At 40.7% G+C, this 25,554-nt stretch overlaps 1 protein-coding gene across 2 annotated transcripts in view; it reads left to right on the plus strand.

The window, feature by feature from the left end:
- The window catches only part of TMEFF2 (transmembrane protein with EGF like and two follistatin like domains 2), a 955,470-nt gene that overhangs the window by 247,124 nt on the left and 682,792 nt on the right, over positions 1 to 25,554 (plus strand). For both annotated transcript variants that reach the window (XM_077448742.1, XM_077448743.1), the window contains exon 4: positions 22,428 to 22,454. In XM_077448742.1, the coding sequence (XP_077304868.1) occupies positions 22,428 to 22,454 (27 nt within the window). The remainder of the gene's footprint in view (positions 1 to 22,427; positions 22,455 to 25,554) is intronic.

The following is a 25,554-nucleotide window of genomic DNA, read 5'->3' on the forward strand; positions in this document are numbered from 1 at the left end:
GGCAGCACTGGTCCATTTAGCACAGAGGCCAGAGAGTGGTGATGCGGGGCAGGCGGTGAGAGATGATGTCATCTCTCTACTCCCGGCTGCATCTCTGACATTGAAGAGGCTGACAGAACACCGGCTGTGAAGGTGGAAGAGCAGTGATGCGGGGCGGGCAGAGAGAGATGAGATCATCTCTGCTTGCCCGTCCACCCATTTCTCTCATCCCTCCGCTAACTCGCTTCTCTCATCCACCCAGCTCTTATGCTGCCCGCCCATCTCTCTCATGTTGCCCGCCCAGCTCTCTCATGCTGCCCACCTGGCTCTTTCATGCCGGCTGCACCCGCACCCCCGCTGCAGAGAGGCTACGGCCCGGTGGTTGGAGTCCCCTGATGTAGACTGTCTGCTACTATAACACTGATGTAACTCAAGAGAGGGAGGAGGAAATTCCCAGTACCGCACATCCATGCGGGTGTTCAGGAGTGAAATAACAGCCTCAGCCAGGGCTCCCGCCAGGCCACACCCCCAACTTAATCATGACATAGCTCAGTTCACTGCTATTGCCCTGGACCCAGGATCCTTCTTTACAGGTGGTCTTTTATGTTATGGCTTTGAGTCTTTGAGTCAATTCACTACTGTGGCCTATCAATTTAGAATTGTATCCAAATTATCCTCTCCACCCCACCTGACCATTTATATCCACTCTAGACCGTTAAAACCTTCACAAAACTGAACATAATCACTAAAACCCCTAAGACAATAATACTAATAAAAAAATAACAAGGTTTGATCTAGGTCAGTACTGAAGTTAGGGTCAGAGGCAAAAGATCAGCGGCAAAGGTCAGGGTCCAAGATCAGGGACAGTGTATTTTATAAAGGATTAAAGAAAACATTTTTTTTATTTAGCGTCTGTGAGGATTACAGAGCAACGGCAAGGGGAAGAAAAGGCTCCTAAATCCAGGCTCCTAAAGGTCCACATTTGCCCACGGTCCGCCATTTAGTGATGCCCCTCCTAGAAGATGTATTCTCAAATAGTATGCACAGCTGCAGAGTTCCTTAACTAGATGCTGACCGCCGGCCGTCAAATGACGGCCAGGCGGCGCACCTATATGACAGCCTCCCGTTTAAACAGGGAATGCACGCGATCGTGCGCGCGCATCCCTGTTTCTTCGGTGTCGGCGTGTCACGAAGACACCGCTCGCCACCGAAGGGGGTGAACAGCCATTGGTTATGGCTGTTTACCACGTGATCGGCCGTGATGAAGTCACGGCCGATCACAGATGGTCACACCCTGGCTGTGCACGGCACATGCGCGCGATCGCTCTGCGCGTGCACGTCGGTGGCGGCGTGTTCCCCGGGAACACTGCTCGTCACCGACGCTGGTAAACAGCCATTGGCCGGCTGTTTGCCCACGTGATCAGCTGTGATCCTTTCACAGCCGTTCACTAAAATGTAAACAAACCGCGGTAACGAGATGTTACCGGGTTGTTCTCCTCCTCACACACCGATCGTGTGTGAGGAGGAGATTGCGGTAACATCTCGTTACCGCCTAGTGTACACCAATCACACTGATTGCCCCCCCCACCAATAAAGAGGACCTGTCACCACCTCTCATAGTACCTGTCAATCACAGTCCATCAGAGTACCTGTCACAGTCCATCAGAGTATTTGAGTACCTGTCACAGCCAATCAGAGTACCCGAGTACCTGTCCCAGTCCATCAGAGTACCCGAGTACCTGTCGCGGCACATCAGAGTACTCGAGTACCTGTCCCAGCACATCAGAGTACCCGAGTACCTGTCCCGGCACATCAGAGTACCCGAGTACCTGTCCCGGCACATCAGAGTACCCGAGTACCTGTCCCGGCACATCAGAGTACCCGAGTACCTGTCACGGCCCATCAGAGTACCCGAGTACCTATCACGGTCCATCAGGGTACCCGAGTACCTGTCACGGCACATCAGGGTACCCGAGTACCTGTCACGGTCCATCTGAGTACCCGAGTACCTGTCACAGTCCATCATGGTACCCAAGTATCTGTCACGGTTCAACAGTGTACCCTAGTACCTGTCACAGCCCATCAAAGTACCCGAGTACCTGTCACAGCCCATCAAAGTACCCGAGTACCTGTCACAGCCCATCAGAGTACCCGAGTAGCTGTCACAGCCCATCAGAGTACCCGAGTACCTGTCCCAGTCCATCTGAGTACCCGAGTACCTGTCCCAGTCCATCTGAGTACCCGAGTACCTGTCACAGTTCATCTGAGTACCCAAGTACCTGTCTCAGTTCATCTGAGTACCCAAGTACCTGTCTCAGTTCATCTGAGTACCCGAGTACCTGTCACAGTTCATCTGAGTACCCGAGTACCTGTCACAGTTCATCTGAGTACCCGAGTACCTGTCACAGTTCATCTGAGTACCCGAGTACCTGTCACAGTTCATCTGAGTACCCGAGTACCTGTCACAGTTCATCTGAGTACCCGAGTACCTGTCACAGTTCATCTGAGTACCCAAGTACCTGTCTCAGTTCATCTGAGTACCCGAGTACCTGTCACAGTTCATCTGAGTACCCGAGTACCTGTCACAGTTCATCTGAGTACCTGTCACAGTTCATCTTAGTACCCGAGTACCTGTCACAGTCCATATGAGTACCTGTCACTGCCCTTCAGAGTACCCAAATACCAGTCACCAAGCCATCAAAGTACCTGTCACCAGGCCATCAGAGTACCCGAGTACCTGTCACCAGGCCATCAGAGTACCCGAGTACCTGTCACCAGGCCATCAGAGTACCCGAGTACCTGTCACCAGGCCATCAGAGTACCCGAGTACCTGTCACCAGGCCATCAGAGTACCCGAGTACCTGTCACCAGGCCATCAGAGTACCAGAGTACCTATCTCCAGCCCATCAGAGTACCTCAGTACCTCAGTACCTATTTGCAGCCCATGTCTCATAGAATATACGTTGGGATGTTTGCTTTCCAAAATGGGGTCATTTTGTGGGTAATTTCACTGTCCTGGTGGTCCAGGACCTTTAAAAGTGTGATAGGTAGGAATGAAATCAGAGGTGTCATTTATGCTCCTAGAACGCCTGAACGTACTACTTCAATGTTCGGCCTCTCTATGTGGCCAGGCTGTGTAAAAGTCCTACACATGTGGTATCGCCATACTCGGGAAGAGTAGCAGAATGTATTTTGGGGTGTCATTTTTGCTATATACATGCTATGTGTTAGAAATATCTCATAAATTGACAATTTTGTGTAAAAAAAAATACGTTTTAATTTTTTTCCACATATTCCAAAAACTTCTGGAAAAAAATTAACCATTCAAAAGACTCATTATGCCTCACATATTATATGTTGGGGTGTTTGATTTCCAAAATGGGGTAATTTTATGGGCAATTCCATTGTCCTGGTACTCCAGGGCCTTCAAAAGTGTAATAGGTGGTTGAGAAATGAGATGCGTCATTTTTGCTCGTAGAACGTCTGAAGGTACTACATCAATGTTGGTGCTCTGTATGTGGCCAGGCTGTGTAAAAGTCTCACACATGTGGTATTGCTGTACTCGGGAAGAGTAGCAGAATGTATTTTGGGGTGTAATTTGTTGTATGCATATGTTGTGTGTGAGAAATAACCTGATAATATGACAATTTTGTAAAAAAAATAATAATAAAAAAAATCTTCATTTTGCAAAGAATTGTGGGAAAAAATGACAACTTAAAAAAACTTCATCATGCTACTTACTTAATACCTTGGAATGTCTACTTTGTAAAAAGGGGTCATTTGGGGGGTATTTGTACTTTCCTGACTTGTTAGTGTCTCAAGAAATGAGACACACCTGATGTACTGAAGGCCTGATCAAATGTGATCAATTTTCAGCGATTGGCACCATAGTTTGTAGACTCTATAACTTTCACAAAGACCAAATAATATATACTAATGTGGGTTATTTTTACCAAAGATATGTAGCAGTATAAATTTTGGCCAAAATGTATGAAGAAAAATTACTAATTAGCAAAAATTTATGACAAAAACAAAGAAAAAGGCATTTTTTTTTCACAAAATTTACATTTTATTTTATTTATAGCACAAAAAATAAAAAACTCACTAGTGATTAAATACCACTAAAAGAAAGCTCTATTTGTGTGGAAAAAAAGGACGCAAGTTTCATATGGGTACAGTGTTGCATGACTGAGTAATTGTCATTCAAATTGTGAGAGCGCTGAAAATTGGTCTGGTCAGGAAGGGGGTGTAACTGCACTGTATTGAGGTGGTTAATGCAACCTAGAGGTAGCTTCTACATGTATTTTTAGGCACCATAGTTGATTAACTTTCACTTTTCACATTTTCACGTTTTGCTAACATGGACATAATAGATTTATCAATAGTCAATATGCTCTAATAATGAATTTACAGAAGTCTTTCCAGAGATATTTCTAACTTTGGGAGGAATGCCTGGAGGCCTCAAACAAATATTCTTCATGAACCAAAGAAGGCAAATTCAGATATTCATAGTGTACTGCACCTACCTAACTTCACATAGGTTGGTCATCTTTTCATGAGCATCAAGCTTTTGCTATCCCAAGTGTTTAAGCTCATGTTTGATCCATCCCCATGCTATGGTTATGTCATAATATTATCCCATTTTTGGAGCAAATGCTTAAATGTATCCTTGACATGATACTTTGTTCTATCCCACTCACCCTGAAAATCAGCTGTAAAGAAGTATTCAATACACTGATGCTTTTACCCACACAGTGCATCTTCTATAAACTACTATGGAAAAGATTGGTGCTCCACTGGATGTCTGGAAATTGCCACTCTGTGTTGCAGATGGCTTAGCTAATACAACTCGCGTAATTGTTTTGTGCACACATAGGTTGTCAGACTAAATTTTGGAATGATTTAGAACACTTGGCTGAAGTATACCCCATCAACAGTTAGAAGCTCCTTAGAACTTTTTACATTAATTTGCTGTTCCACCTAATATTGAATCCTCCTTTCGCTTTACAGCTTGATACTGATGTCTCGCTCACAGGCACCCATTCATCATAGACTAAAAGGCAGCAGACAATTCTAATATGATACTATTGATTTAATTAATGTTCTCTTATCTGAGTAGTTGGCAATATGATGTCAAGATGTTGTTTGGAAAGTCTTTACTTAATTTGTATTCCTAAGTATTTTTGAATATTTTTTGCATGTACCTTTTATATATACCCAACAAATTGTACATCAATAATTAGTTGACTGGAACTGTGCTGATTATTTTAATACTCCAAATAAATACTCTAATAAAACTTAGCAAAAAAAAAAGTAAAAGCACTTTGTCAAATCAGACACCTCAAGATACTTGTAATTATCTATAGTAGACAGGAATACCTTATCTGTCTCTTATACTGGCTTCAATTTGTTCACCACTTTTGAGCTAAGGCCATTGGTTATTTTATTTATTTTTTGATCAACCAACCAGCAGGCTGATCAAAAAAAAAAAAAAAAAAAAAATTCCCCAGTCCACACAAACGAGTTAGCTGGAGGATTCCTCTCTGCTGTGATAATGTATTTGAACAGTTGGAACTCCTCCACTGTCAAAATACACTGATTAGTGCTGCAGTCCAATGATTGCTGATTTCCTACATTCCCGTTTGACAGAAGCTGATCGTTAGATTGACTTCTGTCCAACAGGAATAGTCACAGATGGGTCAGAATTCAGCTGCTAACACTTTGTCTACCAAAAGAGCCCTTCGTAGCAAAAGAGACTTTTTTGGCTCACAAAGCTAATAGCAGGCCTTTTGTATTTCCAGTTGTTTGGTAAGACTTTTACTTTTAAAGTTTACAGTATAAGTTTGCATTTTGATGTACTGTATATCTGGGTAGAGCTGTAGCCTGTAACTAGTGCGTTACAACCTTACCCCAGAGCAACATTTCCAGGTATCTACAATGGCTGTGGGTCAGGGTGTGATAAATTTATTTCTAAATTATCGCAGCCATACATTCTGAGAATGGAATGGTCCTAGGGCATCCATAATTACATAATTACACATTATCGGAGTGCATATTAAATAGAACTTGTACTTATCCACACTGCTTTATTATTCACAAGATAACAGTATTGCTTAGCAGGAATATAGAGGCATTAAAAACTATTTAAAATGAAAGTATAGTGTATTTTTATTAAGCACACATTTATCACAGTTATTATTTCAGTGTTTTTCTTTAAGTATTTGGGGTAACCTACATTTTTCAAGTGTCCGCCTGATTTTTTATATATATTTTTCTCTTTCAATAAGTCTTTATTGAAGTTTTGTAAGATACATAGTTTGACCCATACAAATGTTCAAGTGTAACCAACATAATGTTTTTTTTTTAATGTCATAATGAGTAAAGGCAGGTAGATCTGCTACTAAGACCCCTTTCACACTAGGGAGTTTTTAGCCTCACCTGCAGTCCCAGTTCTGCAAGCAGAATCTTTGGGGCGATTTGTGAGCAGTTTATACACCACTCCTCCACTGCCCCTGCTCATTGGAATGCATGCCCTAAAAATAACTACAAAAAATATATCCTACCTTACTATTTGTTTATTTGGAGCAGGTTTATTATAACCTGTTGCCGACTGCCTCACGTAGGAGTATGGTGGCAGAGCGGCTCTCCTGGGCTGGATCATGTACCTAGTGCGTGAACCAGCACTTTCAGGTAGAGGGCGTGCACATCAATGATTGACTGCTGACACCCACTGATTGGAGAGGAGGAAGACAGGACACAGCTCTGTCAATGTAAACAATGCTGAGCCTTGTCCTGTCAGCAGGGATGTGCCAGATTTTGTTTCCCTGCAAAGCAGAGGAAAAAAAAAACTGGCACATTCCTTAGTAAAAGCAATTTACGGTACACACATAAACACTAATTAGGCACACATTTAACCTTTAATCTCCATAGATGGTAACCTTTTCTCAGCCAGTGTCATTAATACAGTGACCGTGTATATTTTTAGCACTGATCGTTATATTAGTGTCACTGGTTCCCACAAAGTGTCAGTTAGTGCACAATTGTGTCAGACACTTTATACCTATATCCTAATTTGTGGTGCCACATCCCTAAGATAAATACAAATATACAAAACAATAGATGGGATTTTGCTGGCACCAGGAAAATATTACAACCATATATAATCAAAAAAACATAGGTCCTCATGCAGGTAGATCACATAATTGTGAGTCATGTACATGGATATACCTACACCCAGAGGTCAATCGCATATGTGGAAGTCTGGACATGCACCCGACACATTTCAGCGTTCAGTCTTCTTCATGGGCTATTGCACAAAAGGGAGTAGGTTCTACAAAAAAACAGGTTACCAAACTAATATACAGTACATGATTACAACTTTATAGATCATAGGACTCAGAAAAAAAATGAAATAACAGATATACAATCAGATAACACACTTACAATGTTAGTATCCAAGGCCAAACCACCAAGTAGAGCACCCCAGGAACCCAGGGAATGCAGGCCACGTGAAAGGGGAGAGAGGAAACATTCCTACATGTTTGCTCCAAAAGGGACAATTAGCCACTGGGAAAAGGAGAATAATAACCAAGGAATGGAAAGGAAAAACATAAGCACACAATGTCTCAAGCCTAGAATAAATCGCTCCAGAGAAAGAAATGAACTTACATGTGACACTGACAAATGCATATCTCAAAGCGAATGGAAATTATGTAGAATGCCAAAAGAAAAAAGATAGATATAAATGGATCCAAAGTAGCAATCTATAAACTGAATAAAAAAAAGTGCTCACTATAGGGTATAGAGTAAATAAGCCATTTCCAAGCATGTAGGTCAAAAATATCAAGGATAAGAGTATGGGAAAAATGTCTAAAAATCAGTGAGCTGCCCCTTAAGGGGAATTTGTGAATCACATTCAAACAGGCAGTAGACCAATAGCAAGGCATAAGAAGTTTCATTGTGTTGGACACAAAAGGGAGCCTAGAAGATAGTAAAGTATAAAATCAATGTAAAGATTAATGCCCACCACTAGGTACAATCAAAGAGCAACTTAAGAAGGGTGTGTTTGAAGTATATAAATTGTCAGTTAGTGTCAGATTACCCACCATACTATCACAGTCTCTCTATCGCCACCATTACTAGTATAAAAAAATAAATAAATACAAATTCAATTCTATTCTAATTAAATTCTATGTAAACCATAGTTTATAGACATTATAACTTCCACACAAATCAATCACTATACGCTTATTTGGATTTTTTACGAGAAATAAGTAGCAGAATACATTTTTACTCATAAGTTTACATACCCTGGCAGAATTTATGATTTCTTGGCAATTTTTCAGAGAATATGAATGATAACACTTTCTTCTTTCTTTCACTCATTGTTAGTGTTTGGCTGAAGCCATGTATTATCAATTAACTGTGTTTACTATTTTTAAATCATAATCACAACAGAAACTACCCAAATGACCCTGATCAAAAGTTTACCCCAATTCTTAATACTGTGCTTTGCTCCCTTTAACATCAATGACAGCTTGAAGTCTTTTATGGTATTTGTGGATGAGGCTCTCTATCATCTCAGATGGTAAAGCTGCCCATTCCTCTTGGCAAAAAGCCTCCAGTTCCTGTATATTCTTGGGCTGTCTTGCAATGAATTGTATGAGATCTCTCCAGAGTAGATTAATGATATTGAGGTCAGGAGACTGAGATGGCCACTCAATAATCTTCACTTTTTTTTCTGCTTTAGCCAATGACAGGTCAACTTGGCCTTGTGTTTTGGATCATTGTCATGTTGGAATGTACAAGTACGTCCCATGTGCAGCTTCCTGGCTGATGAATGCAAATATTCCTCCAGTATTTTTTGATAACATACTGCATTCATCTTGCCATCAATTTTGACCAAATTTCCTGTGCCTTTTGTAGCTCACACATCCCCAAAACATCAGCTATCCACCTCCATGTTTCACAGTAGGAATGGTGTACTACCTTTCATCATAGGCCTTGTTGCTCCAAAGTAGTGTTTATGGTTGTGGCCAAAAAGCTAAATCTTGGTCTCATCACTACAAATTACTTTGTGCCAGAAAGTCTGAGGCTTATCTCTTGTGCTGTTTGGCATATTGTAAGTGGGATGCTTTGTGGCATTTGCGTAGTAATGGCTTTCTTCTGGCGATTCAACCATGCAGCTCATCTTTCTTCAAGTGCCTCCTTATTGTGCATCATGAAACAGCTACACCATGTTTTCAGAGAGTCCTATATTTCACCTGAAGTTATTTGTGGGTTTTTCTTTGCATCGCAAACCATTTTCCTGGCATTTGTGGCTGATGTTTTAGTTGGTCTACCTCAGTGGTCATCAACCCTGTCCTCAGGGCCCACTAACAGGCCAGGTTTTATGTATTACCTTGGGGAGATGCAGACTAGAATACCGCAATCACTGAGCAGCAAATGATATCACCTGTGATGTATTTCAGTTATCTTGCAAACTTGGCCTGTTAGTGGACCCTGAGGACAGGGTTGATGACCACTGGTCTACCTGACTGTGGTTTGTTTCAACAGAAACCCTCATTTCCCACTCCTTGATTAGCGTTTGAACACTGCTGATTGGCATTCGCAAATTCCTTGGATATCTTTTTATACCCCTTTTCTGTTTTATACAATTCAACTACCTTTTCCTGCAGATCCTTTGACAATTAATTTGCTATCCCCATGACTCAGAAGCCAGAAATGTCAGTGCAGCACTGGATGAAAGATGCAAGGGTCTGTCAGGAGTCCAGAAACTCATTGACCTTTTATACACACACTAATTGCAAGAAAACAGATCATAGGTGAGGATGGTTACCTTTAATAACCATTAAAACCCTTTTGTGTCAACTTGTGTGCATGTTATCAGGCCACCAGGGTTTGTTCATTTTTGATCAGGGTCATGTGAGTAGTTTCTGTTGTGAATATTGTGATTTAAAAAGAGAAAACATGTTTGATTGATAATAAATGGCTTCAGCCAAACACTAACCATGGGTGAAAGAAATGTTTTTGTGTTATCATTCATATACTCTGAAAAATTACATAAATTCACATATAACTTATAATTTCTGTGTTACTCAGTGAGCAATACTCTATTAAACACACGATTCCTATGTAAACTGTATTAAAATTCAAACAGATGGCCTAGGACAGGATACTAGTATTGCTTGTAGTCTATCTACAATTGGTATTTTCCCCAGGACTGACTTACTTACTTAACCATCGTGTTGTGTTTGTATGTGGCATGCCATCATTGTAGAGGTGCAGAACTTTGCTTCATTATGTCATACCTATCCACCTGAGGACTTGATCCACAAACGTGATCCAATGAACTAATTAATGCAATCTGATGAGTGCCAGAGAGAGTGATCAGTAGGCATCGGGAAGGTGATGGAGTCAAATATCCAAAAGTAGCAGCAGCACGGAAGTGTTGTCAGCGTTTTTTATAACAGATGAAAGAAGCACATGTTCTTTGAATTAAGGACAGAGGAGGTCCTTGCACTGCAGTTTAAGGCACAGATTCATCTCCAATAACCCCAAGATTTCAACGGTTGCCAAACTAATGACATCAGAAATAGTCACTGGCAATCCTCAGAGTAAAAAGTCTTGCACTGCTTACATTGAATGTCTAGAGGTGGAATGTCATTTCAGACTCAATGATTTTTATTAAAAGAAGTCTGTGTAAAATATAAAAACGAGGAAGAGCAACAATTCCAGAGTACAAACTCTGATGACATAGTATTAAGTACATCTTGACAAAGTTACATACAAATAGAAAACCCATTAACTGTAGAGCAAAAGGCATCTATCAAGTATAACCAGGTTGCCCACTGTAGCACTAGTTGAAGATTGCAGTCTCATGAGTGAGAACTAATAAACAAATAGTCCATATAGAAAGTGAGCCATTAGAGTCAAATGTTTTATAAACAGGCTGAAAATGAATGTGAATGCAATCTTTATACATCTTTGTTTTTACTTGGTTTTTAGATTAACTGCACTTAGATGGTGGTGCTTCCCACTCCTTTTTTACAAAGATGGGTCTGTGCCAATCCTCAACCAAAGGGCTAAGCGGTGTAGGCCCATATCCAATTCTAATAAAGGTTTTAAAGCACAAATTGCATCTTTAAGGTATGGCTCAGTCACAATTAATTCCACTAGATTTTCTTTACAGTACAGCAAATGTTCACTTTTTGAGTATAAGTAAATTTTAAGTAAAAAACAAAATGCATTACAAAGCCCAGGTAAACATAGAAGCAAGCCATTCATTAAAGAGGAACATTCTCTAATTCACTAAATGATCTACTGAAAGTTATTGTAAGAAACTGTTAGGTAAAATTACAGTTACAAATGAAGGTGTGCAAAAAGTTTTGATATACAGCATGTCTGTCATAATTGGAATTTCAACTAAGTGTTTACTGAACTAATACAATTGAAGTAGATTTGAGGGGGTAATTAGAATGATTGCTCCAGATGCACGATATGCTTCCTAACTGACATCTCGGAAATCATACTAATTACCACTCAGAATCCCTCCAATTGTATCAGTCCAGTACAGGATTTTTCAACAATACTAAGCCCTAGTGAAGGGGAACCCTTTGATTCATAGAAATACATTGGGATTTTCTTATACTAAATATAATACTTACATCTTTCCTGCTTACACACCTAGTTCCTGCTCAAGTAAAAAGATGACCTTCGACTATCACTCCAGGGAGAGCTGCCGAAGGCTAATTATATCCTCTATGGTCTACACTGCTTAGACCTGTCTGAAAATACCCGGTGCTATGAGAGATCCAGTACCACACACCACCTTTATACTTGATATTCTGACATGTTATTAAGGTAAAAGACACTCAGGACACACAGTAAAATATGAACATTTACCTAGAGAGCCAGGTTCTAGCAAAACACTTGGCTGTGTGAGAAAGGATTATTATAACAGATGTAAGATCAACCTGTGAAAATAATATAATGGTGGAGTGTGCATGGTCAGGTGATGAAGAGAGCTATAGTCTGAGCGATGGACATAGAACTAAAGATTCTTTGTGTAAAACATTGTAAAGCCTGAAGGAAGTAGTTGGGTCAGTTATTTGTGTTGACTAAAAGTGGCCATAAATGGACCAAAACTTGCATAACAAAACAGTGTTGCACTTCCTAAATAACTACCAATACATCCTTAAATAAGAATATGTGATTAACTTGCAATATAGCTTGATACTGAGTGCACAAATTAAACAAATAATAAATTTTTTTCCACACAGATTGTGAGAAAAAAATCTGAGACGGTCTATAACCCTCCCTTGCTCTTTCAAAAATGAAAGAGGCCTCATACACACTGGACATTATAAAAATGGCAGTAGCATTAGCTGTAGAAAGCTGTAGCTGTAGAATGAGTTTTTCAGTGTTTTTGCAGTAGTGTCAGTGTCTTTTTTAGTGGTAACGGTTTATAGCTTTTTTTTTTTTCAAAACTATACTCCTACAAAAGCTTATGGCTCAAACACACTGATAAATGCTGAAAATCTGCGCATTTCTGCGTTTTTCAGCTTTATCAGATTTAGAGCATCTTTACAGCTGAAAAACTCCTCTCAAAACTCACTATATCTGGGGGGGTTCCCAGCCAGAAAACGCCCCTGCCAAAAAACGCTGATAACAGCCTATGTGTACATGGACACGTAGGATAACATGCTGGGGAGTTTACTAGCTGCAGAAAAAATGTCTGAAGCCAAAAACAGCAGCCGTAAAAGCATCCAGTGTGCATGAGGCTTAAGTATTACGTTGGTCATTTCACTATAGCAGAAGAAAACATCTGGAATATCTGAAAGGATTGAAAGGATTGTAAAACATTTTGCCAAATTATAATGTTAAAATACTATTAGGTGGTTTGAGAAACTTGCAGGGGTGGGTGAGGGGGAAACAGACATCTAGGCCTATGTCCCTATAATTTGCAAAAGAAAGAAAGAGTAATAACGCAAAGTCAGTGAATTTACATGGAGTAGATGTACACATAACTTAATACATATTGTGCGTGGTACATGTCTGAACATAAAAGTATACATAGGGCGTAATTAATATTGCTTGATGGTGAATCCCAAAACTAAATATATCCTTATCTGGAATTTCTAAGGAGAGGAGCAGATTGTAATCCACAAAATTTTATGGAACCTACTGTATATGGGCAAAAATAATGCATGGTGATAAGAAAGAAGAACAATAAAACTCAATGTGAAATCAATGCAGACAAAAATCAGGTATTTCAAGAAAAAGAAAAAGAAAAAAAATGTTAGATAAATACGAACAGAATGTGTGTGTGTGTGTATATATATATATATATATATATATATATATATATATATATATATATATATATATATATATATATATATATATATATATATATATAAAACGGAAATAAAGGATAGATGACAGAAAATATAGAGTACATATTAGATTATAAATAATATAAAATGTGGCTATGAAACATCTTGATTGACTTAATGAGTAGCAAAGATTAGAAAAGAAAGGCAATACAGAAAAAGTATAGGATCTAAAATATTAGGAAAAAACAAAGCACGTATGTATGAATTTACTTATAATGAAGAATAGTAAATTAATTATGCAGGCAGAAGAAAGATGAAAAAAGCAGGATAGGTTCTGAATAGAAGACCTGCTTGAAAAGAGAACTAGAAAGGAAGAGGTTCCAGCCCTGAGTGATGATCTGCAGAGATAAAAATGGAAACTTAATTGGGCACAAGAAGAACATATTCAATTGCAGAGCTGAATACTTTACAGAAATATTAACTAGGCATATGTATAGAGTGAAAATAGAGAAGTCCTATTTTACAGCCCAGAAATGTAATATGAAGTAGAAGATGCCATTAAATAACTAAAAAAAGTATAAAGCTTCAAGAGAGGATGGAATAACTTCAGCATCGTTATTAATTGACATGTACTGTATGCACTTGAAAGTACATATGAACTAAATAACTATAAAAATATGAAGTGTGGATAAAAAAAAAAAAAAAAACAAATAGAAAAAGAATGGAAATTTGAATAAATTTGCTGATCTAGAACAAAGCAGAGAAAACATTACATAGACATTAAAGTGTCTTGTCCTTTTTAACCACTTAAGGACCAGAAGGATTTGACCTCTTAATGACCAGGCCATTTTTTTTCGATACAGCACTTTGTCACTTTAACTGAAATCACGTGGCTGTGCAATGCTGTACCCAAACAAAATTGATGTCCTTTTTCCCCACAAATAGAGCTTTCTTTTGGTGGTATTTGATCACCTCTGTTGGTTTTATTTCTTTATTGTTTTTACTAATAATGATGGCAATCTGCAATTTTTTTGCAGGACTGCGACGTTGCGGCGGACAAATCTGACCCCAAATTTGACATTTTGGGGACCAGTGAGGACGGGCTGACTGGGACACGACAGAGATCACTGTTCCCGATCACTGGGAACAGTAGATCTCTGACATGTCCCCTGTCAGAATTGGGATCTGCCTTGTTTACAAAGGCAGATCCCCATTCTGCCTCTGTATTAGGCGATCACCGGCCACCTGCGGGCATCAAGTCCGCCCAACCCACGGGCATGCTCCTGCAGCTTGCAGTGGGTGTGAGAGCAACTGCACCTGAGCGAACTGCTGTACAATGACGACAATTCGGGCAGGGGGGCCAACCTTCTGCAGTATTACTGCGACGACTGGTCCTTAAGCGATTAAGAGTCAATGTTAAAGAAACATTCAGAATATTTTCAGTGGAACTTTTAGGAAAATAAGTAGACCACAGATCAAATTTTCTTATTTCACATGATCCTGGAAATAATTTACCAACTCACTTAACATGTTTATGGAGTGTAAACATGCTATAGGTTTCAGATCTGAACACAGATGCATTGTTTTCAATAGAGCTATTCACACAGGTACGTAAAAATGCACTGCATTTGGATCTGTAACACAAAATCCATAAATCTGCATATAAGAACATGCTTGTATATGTGTTTGTAAGCATGTAGCACAGTGACTAAGTGTTTAGTACTTCCGCCTAACAGCACTAGGGCTGTTGGTTCAAATCCCAACCATGATTCTACCTGCCAAGAGTTTGTGTATTGCGCCTGTGCCTGCGCTGGTTTCCTCCAGTTTTCTCCCACACTCCAAAAACATGCTGGTAGGTTAATTGGTTCCTGTCTAAATTGGTCCTAGTATGTGTATGTATGAATGTGGGTTAGGGACCTTAGAATATAAGCTCCTTGAGAGTAGGGACTGATGTGAATGTACAATACTGTATATGTGTATAGCGCTGCACAAATTGATGGTGGTATATAAGTACCTGTAATAAATAAAAAATAAATTACGTCTAAATGAAGGGGGAAATAAATTATCATTATGTACGCATATGATTTTTACCTTGCTTAAACGTATCTATATGCAAGTATTTTACAGGTCACGATGCAATCAATTTTCTCCTAGAATACACATGTATAATAACATCAGTAAAATTGCTATGGCCGTGTGAATGAAGATATATATATATATATATATATATATATATATATATATATACTGTGTGTACTGTATATATACTGAGAGTACACCCCTCACATTTTTGTACATATTTTATTATCTTTTCATGCGACAACACTGAAGAAATTAAATTTTGCTACAATGTAAAGTAGTGAGTGTACAGCTTGTATAACAGTGTAAATGTGCAGTCTCCTCAAAATAACTCAACACACAGCCATTAATGTCTAAACTGCTGGCAACACAAGTGAGTACACCCCTAAGTGAAAATATCCAAATTGGGCCCAATTAGCCATTTTCCCTCCTCGGTGTCATGTGACTCATTAGTGTTACAAGTTCTCACATGTGAATGGGGAGCAGGTGTGTTAAATTTGGTGGCATCGCTCTCACTCTCTCATACTGGTCACTGGAAGTTCAACATGGCACCTTATGGCAAAGAACTCTATGAGGATCTGAAAAAAAACACTTATTAGGCATGCTGTGACTTGTGGTCCCACCTGGCAATTCCATCCACCGAGTATGTAAATATAACTGCTTTACTAGTAGCATAGGCTTGTGAAAAAGGTGAATCAGCCTCAAAGCATGTAACCATATCTTCTCCATGCCCACCAGTGTCTGGCATCACACAGGACATTCCTCTAGCTGTCTGTGCACATGGTTCCCTAATGCCACGTACATACGATCAGACTGTCTGGCAGACTTAGCTCGGCAGACAAACTGCCGGACTTTGAAGTGGAGTCCGCCGTACTTTTGAAAATGAACGGACTTGCCCACACACGGAGGAAAGTCCATTTATTTTGAACGCGGCTCCAGGTATACGGGACTAGCGAGGGAGGTCATGTCGCCGCCTTTGGCGGCGAGATTGGCACATCGCTGGCCCCGTGACCTGGTATGGACTTAGGATGAGCCGAACACCCCCCTGTTCAGTTCGCACCAGAACCTGTGAACAGACCTAAACTTTGTGTGAACTTTAGAACCCTATTAAAGTCTATGGGACTCGAACATTCAAAATCTAAAGTGCTAATTTTAAAGGCTAATATGCAAGTTACTGTCCTAAAAAGTGTTTGGGGACCTGGGTTCTGCCCCAGGGGACATGGATCAATGCAAAAAAGTGTTTTAAAAAAGGCAGTTTTTTCAGGAGCAGTGATTTTAATAATGATTAAAGTGAAACAATATAAGTGTAATATTCCTTAAAATTTCGTACCTGGGGGGTGTCTATAGTATGCCTGTGAAGGGGTGCATGTTTCCTGTGCTTAGAACTGTCCCTGCACAAAGTGTCATTTCGCAAGGAAAAAAAGTCTTTTAAAATCACTTTGAATTGTCGGCTCCTGTAATAAAGAGAACACTCAATGAGTGTTCTCTGTATTACGGAGCCGACAATTCATTCATTGATAAAAAAAAATTAAAAATAAAAAAGCGTGGGGTTCCCCTAAATTCAATTACCAGGCCCCTCAGGTCTGGTATGAATATTAAGGGGAACCCCGTGTCAAATTAAAAAAAAAAATTGACGTGGGGGTCCCCTTAAAATCCATACCAGACACTTTATCCGAGCATGCAACCTGGCAGGCTGCAGGAAAAGAGGGGGGAAGAGAGAGCGCCCCCCCTCTCCTGAACCGTACCAGGCCACATGCCCTCAACATTGGGGTCTGTTGACCCCTCAAAGCACCTTGTCCCCATGTTGATGGGGACAAGGGCCTCATCCCCACAACCCTGGCCGGTGGTTGTGGAGGTCTGCGGGCTGGGGGCTTATCAGAATCTGGAAGCCTCCTTTAATAAGGGACCCCCAGATCCCGTCCCCCGTTTGAAATGGTAAGGGGGTACAAAAGTACCCCTACCATTTCACAAAGAGTGTAAAAAATGGTTAAATAAGACAAACACACTTTTGAAAAATTCCTTTATTAAAAAAAAAAAAAAAGATTCCAGCGGTGCTAATCCACTCTTGCTATCCAGTGACGGATGATCATCTCTCCGGGGTCCAGCGATGGCTGATATGATCCAGCGACGGGTGATTTTCAGTCCAGCGCAGTCCATCTATGCATCCGTCTTCTGTCTCCACTGAGGAGACACTGCAGGGATCTCAGCGCTGACGTTTCTTATATTAGGAGGGCGGGGCCACCCGTCACCTGACCCCGCCCCCTCTGACGCTGGTGAGGGAAGCCAGGGGTTCCCCATGATGTATGGGTGACCCCGCCCCCTCTGATGTAATGGAAACCTGAAGGGCCTGGTAATTGAATTTAGGGGAACCCCATGCTTTTTTTTATCAATGAATGAATTGTCAGCTCTGTAATACAGAGAACACTCATTGAGTGTTCTCTGCATTATGGGAGCCGACAATTCAAAGGAATTTTAAAATACTTTTTTTCCTTGCGAAATGACGCTTTGTGCAGGGACAGTTCTAAGCACAGGAAACATGCGCTCCTTCACAAGCATACTATAGACACCCCCCAGGTACGAAATTTAAAGGAATATTACACTTTTATTGTTTCACTTTAATCATTATTAAAATCACTGCTCCTGAAAAAACGGCCAACTCGAAGCTCATCCCTAGTATGGACTTAAAGGGAAAGCCCTACGCCCAAAAAAAACGGCGTGGGGGTCCCCCCCAGAGTCCATATCAGACCCTTATCTGAGCACACAGCCCGGCCGGTCAGGAAAAGGGGGTGGGGATGAGTGAGCGCCCCCACCCCAAAGCACCTTGTCCCCATGTTGACGAGGACAAGGTCCTCTTCCCGACAACCCTGGCCGTTGGTTGTCAGGGTATGTGGGCGGGGGGCTTATCGGAATCTGGGAGCCCCCTTTAATAAGGGGGCCCCAGATACCGGCCCCCCACCCTATGTGAATGAGTATGGGGTACAATGTACCCCTACCCATTCACCTGTGAAAAAAATGTAAATAAAACACAACACACAAGGGTTTAAAATGATTTATTGCACAGCTCCGGGTGTCTTCTTCCGTCTTGGGGGGTCTTCTCGCCGGACTCCTCCGCTATCTTCTGCTAGCTCTTTTACTAGCGGAGGAACCCGGCTTTCTTCTTCGTCGCCGCCCGGGGGTCTTCTTCCGACTTCGGTTCTTCTTGCCAGGCCTCCTCTTTCTTTTTCCAGCTCTTTTACTAGCTGTGGCCCGGTCTTCTGTCGCCGCCTCTTCTTCCAACTTCGGGGGTCTTGTCCCCCTCTTAAGTTCTTGCCGGGCCTCCACTTTCTAAGTCGCTGCGCAACACGTTCCTGTCATTACAACCAAAGACAGCGTTGAGTAAACATCTCAAGGAAGAAGAAGAGAAGGCGACGACAGCGGCAACAGAAGACCGGGCCACCACCAGTAAAAGAGCTGGAAGAAGAAGCGGAGGCCTGGCAAGAAGAACCGAAGAGGGGGACAAGACCCTCGAAGTCGGAAGAAGAGGCGGTGACAGAAGACCGGGCCACCACTAGTAAAAGAGCTGGAAGAAGAAAGAGGAGGCCGGGCAAGAAGTACCGAAGAGGGGGACAAGACCCCCGAAGTCGGAAGAAGACCCCTGGGCAGTGACGAAGAAGAAAGCTGGGCTCCTCCGCTAGTAAAAGAGCTAGCAGAAGATAGCGAGTCTGGCGAGAAGACCCCCCAAGACAGAAGAAGACCCCCAGAGCTGTGCAATAAATTATTTTAAACCCTTGTGTTGTGTTTTTTTTACATCTTTTTCACAGGTGAATGGGTAGGAGTACATTTTACCCCATACTCATTTACATAGGATGGGGGGGCGGTATCTGGGGTCCCCCTTATTAAAGGCGCTCCCAGATTCCGATAAGCCCCCCACCCGCAGACCCCGACAACCAACAGCCAGGGTTGTCAGGTTGAGGCCCTTTTCCGCATCAACATGGGGACAAGGTGCTTTGGGGTGGGGGGGTCACGTGGCCCCCTCCCCAAAGAACCCCCCCATGTTGAGGGCATGCAGCCTGGTAGGGCTCAGGGGGGGGGGGGCGCTCGCTCGTCCTCACCCCCTTTCCTGACCGGCCGGGCTGCGTGCTTGGATAAGGGTCTGATATGGACTCTGGGGGGGACCCCCACGCCATTTTTTCGGCGTCGGGCTTCCCCTTTAAGTCCATACCAGGTGACGGGGCCAGCGACGTGTCAATCTCATTGACCTCCTGCGCTAGTCCTGGCTACCTGGAGCCACGTTCAAAATGAACGGACTTTTCTCCATGTGCGGGGTCCAGCGGACTAGCACACAGACGGCCGGATTGTCCATCGGACTCACAGTCTGGTGGACAATTTTTGAGTCAAAACTACTTTCTAAGTCCGCTGGACTTTTGGGGAATAAAAGTCCGCCAGAGCCCACACACGGGCAGATTGTCCGTTGGATAGTTTGATCGTGTGTACGCGGCATTAGTATTTTCTAGCTGCTGATAGCACAGATTCTCTGGGCTGGATTACCTCTGCTGTGTGCTGTTGTGCTTGGAATGACAGCCCTTGGTGCATACAGTTCATATGACAAGCGCTTTAGGCTGGGTTCACACTAGTGTGATTCAGGAACCCTTCAAATCCAGTGCGGGTTTCCACATCGCACCTGACTCACAAGGCAATTCACACTATGTGACTATATTCGCACTATGCAAACAGCTGGGAGTGTCAATAGAAAGTTATTGGCACTCCCAGTTCAGTTTGCATATCGCAGTGAGAACTGTCAGTCCGGACATTAATCGGATTGCATGGGTGTGAACACCCATGCGATCCGATTCTGGTGTGGACCAAAAAAAAGGGTCCTGTATGAGTTTGGTCTAAATGCGATGCAAATTCAGCCATACTATCTATATGGCTGAAATCGCATTGCACAGACATGTGATTTGCAGTGCGGTGCGAATCACATGCGATATTGCACAGCACACCAGTGTGAACCTGGACTGACTTGTTATCAAATGTAATTGGGCAATTGTTGTTTTTACATTTACTTTTTTACTGCTTTTAGAAGCACCCTCTGCTGTTCTTTTATTGAGTATAAGCAAGCCTATGATAGCACAAGGAAAGGGGTGCTTTATAAAAAAAAAAGGGAGTGTGGTTAGAAAAAGGATTTTTACAACGACAATAAGAAAAGTAAAATCACAAGGACACACATCAAGAGACATTATAGCTGGCGGTGAAATGTAGTTGAGAGCAAATGAGTTGGTCTGTCATAATTGCTGTTTAGAAGAAGAGGATACTGTATAATAAAATTGAATTCTACTTATGCAAATAATATAGAGCTGGTTAAAAAGCACAATTTGTTTTAAGAGAAGGCTTGACCGACTTAGAACAGGAGTCAAACAAAATGGGTCTTTAAATCAATGGGTGGACCAAATGATTACAATGGACAACTGCTGCAGATGTGGACATTGACGTTATATACGAGGGTTGAAAAGTTGAGTTCCAAAGAGTCTCAGCCTCTCTGTTTCTGACCTCTTATTAAAAAGGTACATCAAAACAAAAGATATTCAAAGTCTTATCATTTGTTATATTTACTGTATATAGCAGCCACAGTTTGTGTAGAAAAGTCTGTTTCCAACATGCTGCAGACCCTTGGTCTCTGTGTGGAAGCAGTGGTCTTTCTGCAGAAGGTGGACAAGGTTCCTACTGAGCCAGAGCTTGTACTCTCCAATCAGCAGGGAGCATTAGCATTGATACAGTGATCAACATATCTATCTATCTATCTATCTATCTATCTATCTATCTATCTATCTATCTATCTATCTATCTATATTTATGTATCTATCAAAGATAAATACATGTTGTTGTCTCTCTAAAAAAACACATAACAACATTTTTCTTACACAGCAGCTGTCAAAAATGTCCCTTCACATACAACACCTCTTAAATTACATCACAGAAAAGTCCCAGACATTCTACCTTATGTGGCGTCTACATTTCCTTCATTGTTCTTCAGGAGAGACTCCTGGGCCACACCAAGAGCTTCTAGCCTGTCAGGTTTGAATGTCATACTGGGTGATATAAAACATGGCAAAGTATACTTACTCCTTATTCATTACTGTGTTGTCATCATGGCTGAAAATAAATCTTCTTCCTAATTCCTATGATTCCAAGTGCAGCTTGAACCAGTGGGCATCAGGTATTTTATGGGGCACTGCAGGCAAAGTAACAATAGCATAGGATACACAAATGTGGTAATAAATCTAGGACTGTCCCACATACTGCAATGTGTTTGGAGGGATATGATGACTATTAACTGTGCCTGGCACTGAATATAAACGTTTAATCAGATGGGAGGCCAATGAGGATCTGGCTTAATGTGTAAAAGAAATGTCAAGATTTGTATGCAAGTTCAGCTTCTCTATCTCTGGATCTAATTATTATTTTGACATGTGCATTTCTCATAAGCTCATTTGAATTACTAGATGTACTATAAATTAGTGTGTGCTGGTTGCTGTGTGTGAACCCAGCTCTAACTGAAATATTTAACACATTTGCCATTTCTTTGAACATTATGTAAGTTGCTTTACAAATGCTCTTGTTAACTTTTTTGGGGCACATTCACACTTGTGCATGGCACCCCAACACACTTGTATTGTAGAGCCAACATATGGTGCACTGCATTATTGAAAAATTAGTGTTAACACATGTGCATTAATGCACTGAAACAGAACAGTAAGTATATATGGGCTCTTTAGGTCATTTAACATTTTATTTTCTTTGCTTTGTAGTTGCATGTAGCTGCATTTGCTGTTGTTTTTTTAGGTACATTTTTTAATAAGAAAATTCATATTGGTGAAAAAGTAAAAATGTATGACAAGAAAGTAAATACTTTGGGTTATGAAAATGAATAGCCAATAGATTAAACAGTTGTCTAACTGCTTTTCTTCACTGTAATGTGTTTCGAACAATAAACCATGTACTTAATCTAACATATTCTGTCAAAATCGTTCTCTAATTTTTTTCCTTTCATTTCAGAGGGAGGCTCGGGCTCAGGCGATGGAGGTAGGGATTATGCAATTATATGATCTATTTTGTGAAAAAAAGTTCCATGATTAAAAAAAGAGCTCCATGAAGCAGTGTGCTTATCTAGATGTCCCCCCTAACAAAATCCCACTGTAATTACAAGCCTCTCTATAAAAATACTTAGAAGTACATTTATAAAAAAGGAATTACTGTGCAAATCGCACAGCTACCACAAATAATCACTGTGATTTGTGTAATATGTTTACTTCCTATGTTTTGAAGCTCCATCAAGTGTCCATAATGTGGTATTTTAATGAATGGGGTTTTTCACAAAAATACCTTATAATAGCCACTGGATGGAGCTGCCAATCACAGAAAGTAGACATCTTAAACACATTACAGTGATCATCTGTGCCAACTGTGAAAATCCTTGGGGCATTTGCACACTGAATTTGTTGCACCACCAATAGAAGAAACATGTCCTAGAGATGCTGGGATGCTGGCATTTGCAAACTACCTTCTTTCATCCACCCCAGTACTCAATTATTAACTGTGCTGTTGGAGCTCATTTGCATGTTAATAATTCTGCCAGATATAAGAAAAAAACTATTACTACACTATAATAGGAAATATCTACCCCATGGTCAAGCAAATGTGTATTATGTTTTGGATAAATATAATGTCCTTAAAATGTATGTAAAATAACTTTGTAGTGATAAAAAAAACAAAAAAAAACTTTTTATTGGTGCATGTGTTCCTGTTGGGGGAAAAAAATATCCTCTCTTTTTATTCCAGTTTCTAGTAATGAAAGTGATGGAGAAGCCATCATTTTAGAGTTGACATGCACTTTAACCACTTCAGCCCCAGAAGATATGGCTGCTCAATGACCAAGCTATTTTTTGCGATACGGCACTGCGTCACTTTAACTTTAATTGCGCAGTCATTCAACACTGTACCCAAACAAGTTTGACGTCCTTTTTTTCCCCAAACAGAGCTTTCTTTTGGTGGCATTTGATCATCTCGACGGTTTTTATTTTGTGCGCTATAAACAAAAAACTATTTTGAAAAAAACACAACATTTTGTACCTTTTGCTATAATAATTATCCCCATTTTCTTTTTAAAAAAGTCGATTTTTTTTCCTCAGTTTAGGCCGATATGTATTCTACATATTTTTGTTAATAAAAAATGCAAAAAGTGTATATTGATTGGTTTGTGCAAAAGTTATAGCGTCTACAAAATAGGGGATAGATTTATGGCATTTTATTATTATTTATGGCATTATTATATTATTATTATTATTTTTTAACTAGTAATGGCAGCGATCTGCAATTTTTATCAGGACTGCGACATTATGGTGGACACATTGGACACGTTTGACACAGTTTTGGGACGATTGACAACTATACAGTGATCAGTGCTATAAAAAGGGGAGGGGACTGACTATAGGAGATGACAGATTGTGGTTTCTAGCTATTAGGAACTCACAATCTTCCTCTCCTCTCCTCACAGAACAGAGATTTGTGTGTTTACATACACGCGCACACACCTGTTCTGCCTCTCATGCCCACAATTGCAAGTGGCCGGCGGTTATTGCAACCGCTGGCCATGACCATGAGCATCGGCACCCCTGCGGTGCTCCTCACCTGCTATCCCGCTTAAAGGAGCCGATGTACAGCTACAACGGCTTGCGGGATCGGGGCGACCTGCTGCGGTATAAAGACGGCGGCTGGTGAGCAAGCGGTTAATGTTTATAAAGGGTCAATAAATGTCTGTGAAAGCTTGGTATGTCATGCACACATTGGGGTTGATTTTCTAAAACTGGAGAGTGCAAAATCTGGTGCAGCTCTGCATAGAACCCAATCCGCTTCTAAATTCAACTTGATCAATCAAGCTTTGACAAAAAATCTGGAAGCTGATTGGTTTCTATGTAGAGCTGCATCAGATTTTTCAGATTTACCCCACTGACTTTAATAATAAAAACTAGAAATATGGAAGTGTTTTTTGGACCCATACATGACATCAAACTTCTAAATAAGAAGTTTTTGATATAGAAATATGGACATTTCCATTACTGGCTTGTTTTTTTATGGTTCAAGATATTCTTGTTGTTACTATTATACATTGGTCAAGAGTCCTAACTTCACTGATTACATACTTATTGCTGAAGAATTTAATGACAAATTCAAATCCAGCTCATCCTTTCTTATATATATATATATATATATATATATATATTTATACAATAATTTATTTTATATTTTTAATGGATGGGGAAGGGTTACACCAGTCACCTGGAGATTTCCGGATCATCAAGCGGATAGTATAATTCTCTCCAAATCATACAATATATTTTCTATATAATATATATTTAATATAAATTGTATACAGGAGTATTTATAAATATTTTGAAAAATAAATTATATGTTTATTTTTTTTAAATATACATGTTTTTTTCTTATTGTTGCCTTAATAATCCCATCAATAGAGGTTTTTTTAAGGGTTACAGTGTTAGCTGTTTGTGTAAAGGGAAAACCTTGCCACTTCCTGTCAAGTTTCAAAAAAAGGAAGTGGAGGAAAGCCTCCTCCTGTCTATTTGATGAGTGTCAGACAGAATTAAAAATAAAGACAAATCTCCACACTTGCTGTCTATTTGATGGTGGTCCCCCTGAAAACAAAATTAAGGGAAATCCTTGAAGAAGAAGCACCATTAAAAACAATTGCTCTGAAATGATAGGCACAGTTTATAATATCTGTCAAGATTGTATTGCTTTCTGTGTCCCCTTGAAAGAGATTTATCCTTGCTTCCTTGCAAGTGGTTTTGTAATATAGAAAGGTACAGATTCCGAAATCCTCTAGTCTGGCAAGAATTAGTAATTCTATATATGATCGGGTTATACCGGAGATATAGGGGGTTATTTACTAAAGGAACATCCACTTTGTACTGCAAGTGCACTTTAACCAGTTCCCAACCGGCGCATGCCGATGTACGTCGGCAGAATGTCACAGGCAGGCATATTGGCATACAGGTACATCCATTTCTATATGCCGCCCTGCCATCGCTTGCTGGTCAGGACCCCCGTGAGTCCGGTCGCTGGTCCCGCGGACTCGATCGCCACGGGGATACCCGCGATGGTCTCA

Source organism: Lithobates pipiens, unplaced genomic scaffold (assembly GCF_037356315.1).
Source record: "Lithobates pipiens isolate NorthernLeopardFrog02 unplaced genomic scaffold, aLitPip1_a1.2 Scaffold_22, whole genome shotgun sequence".
Lineage (NCBI taxonomy): Eukaryota > Metazoa > Chordata > Amphibia > Anura > Ranidae > Lithobates > Lithobates pipiens.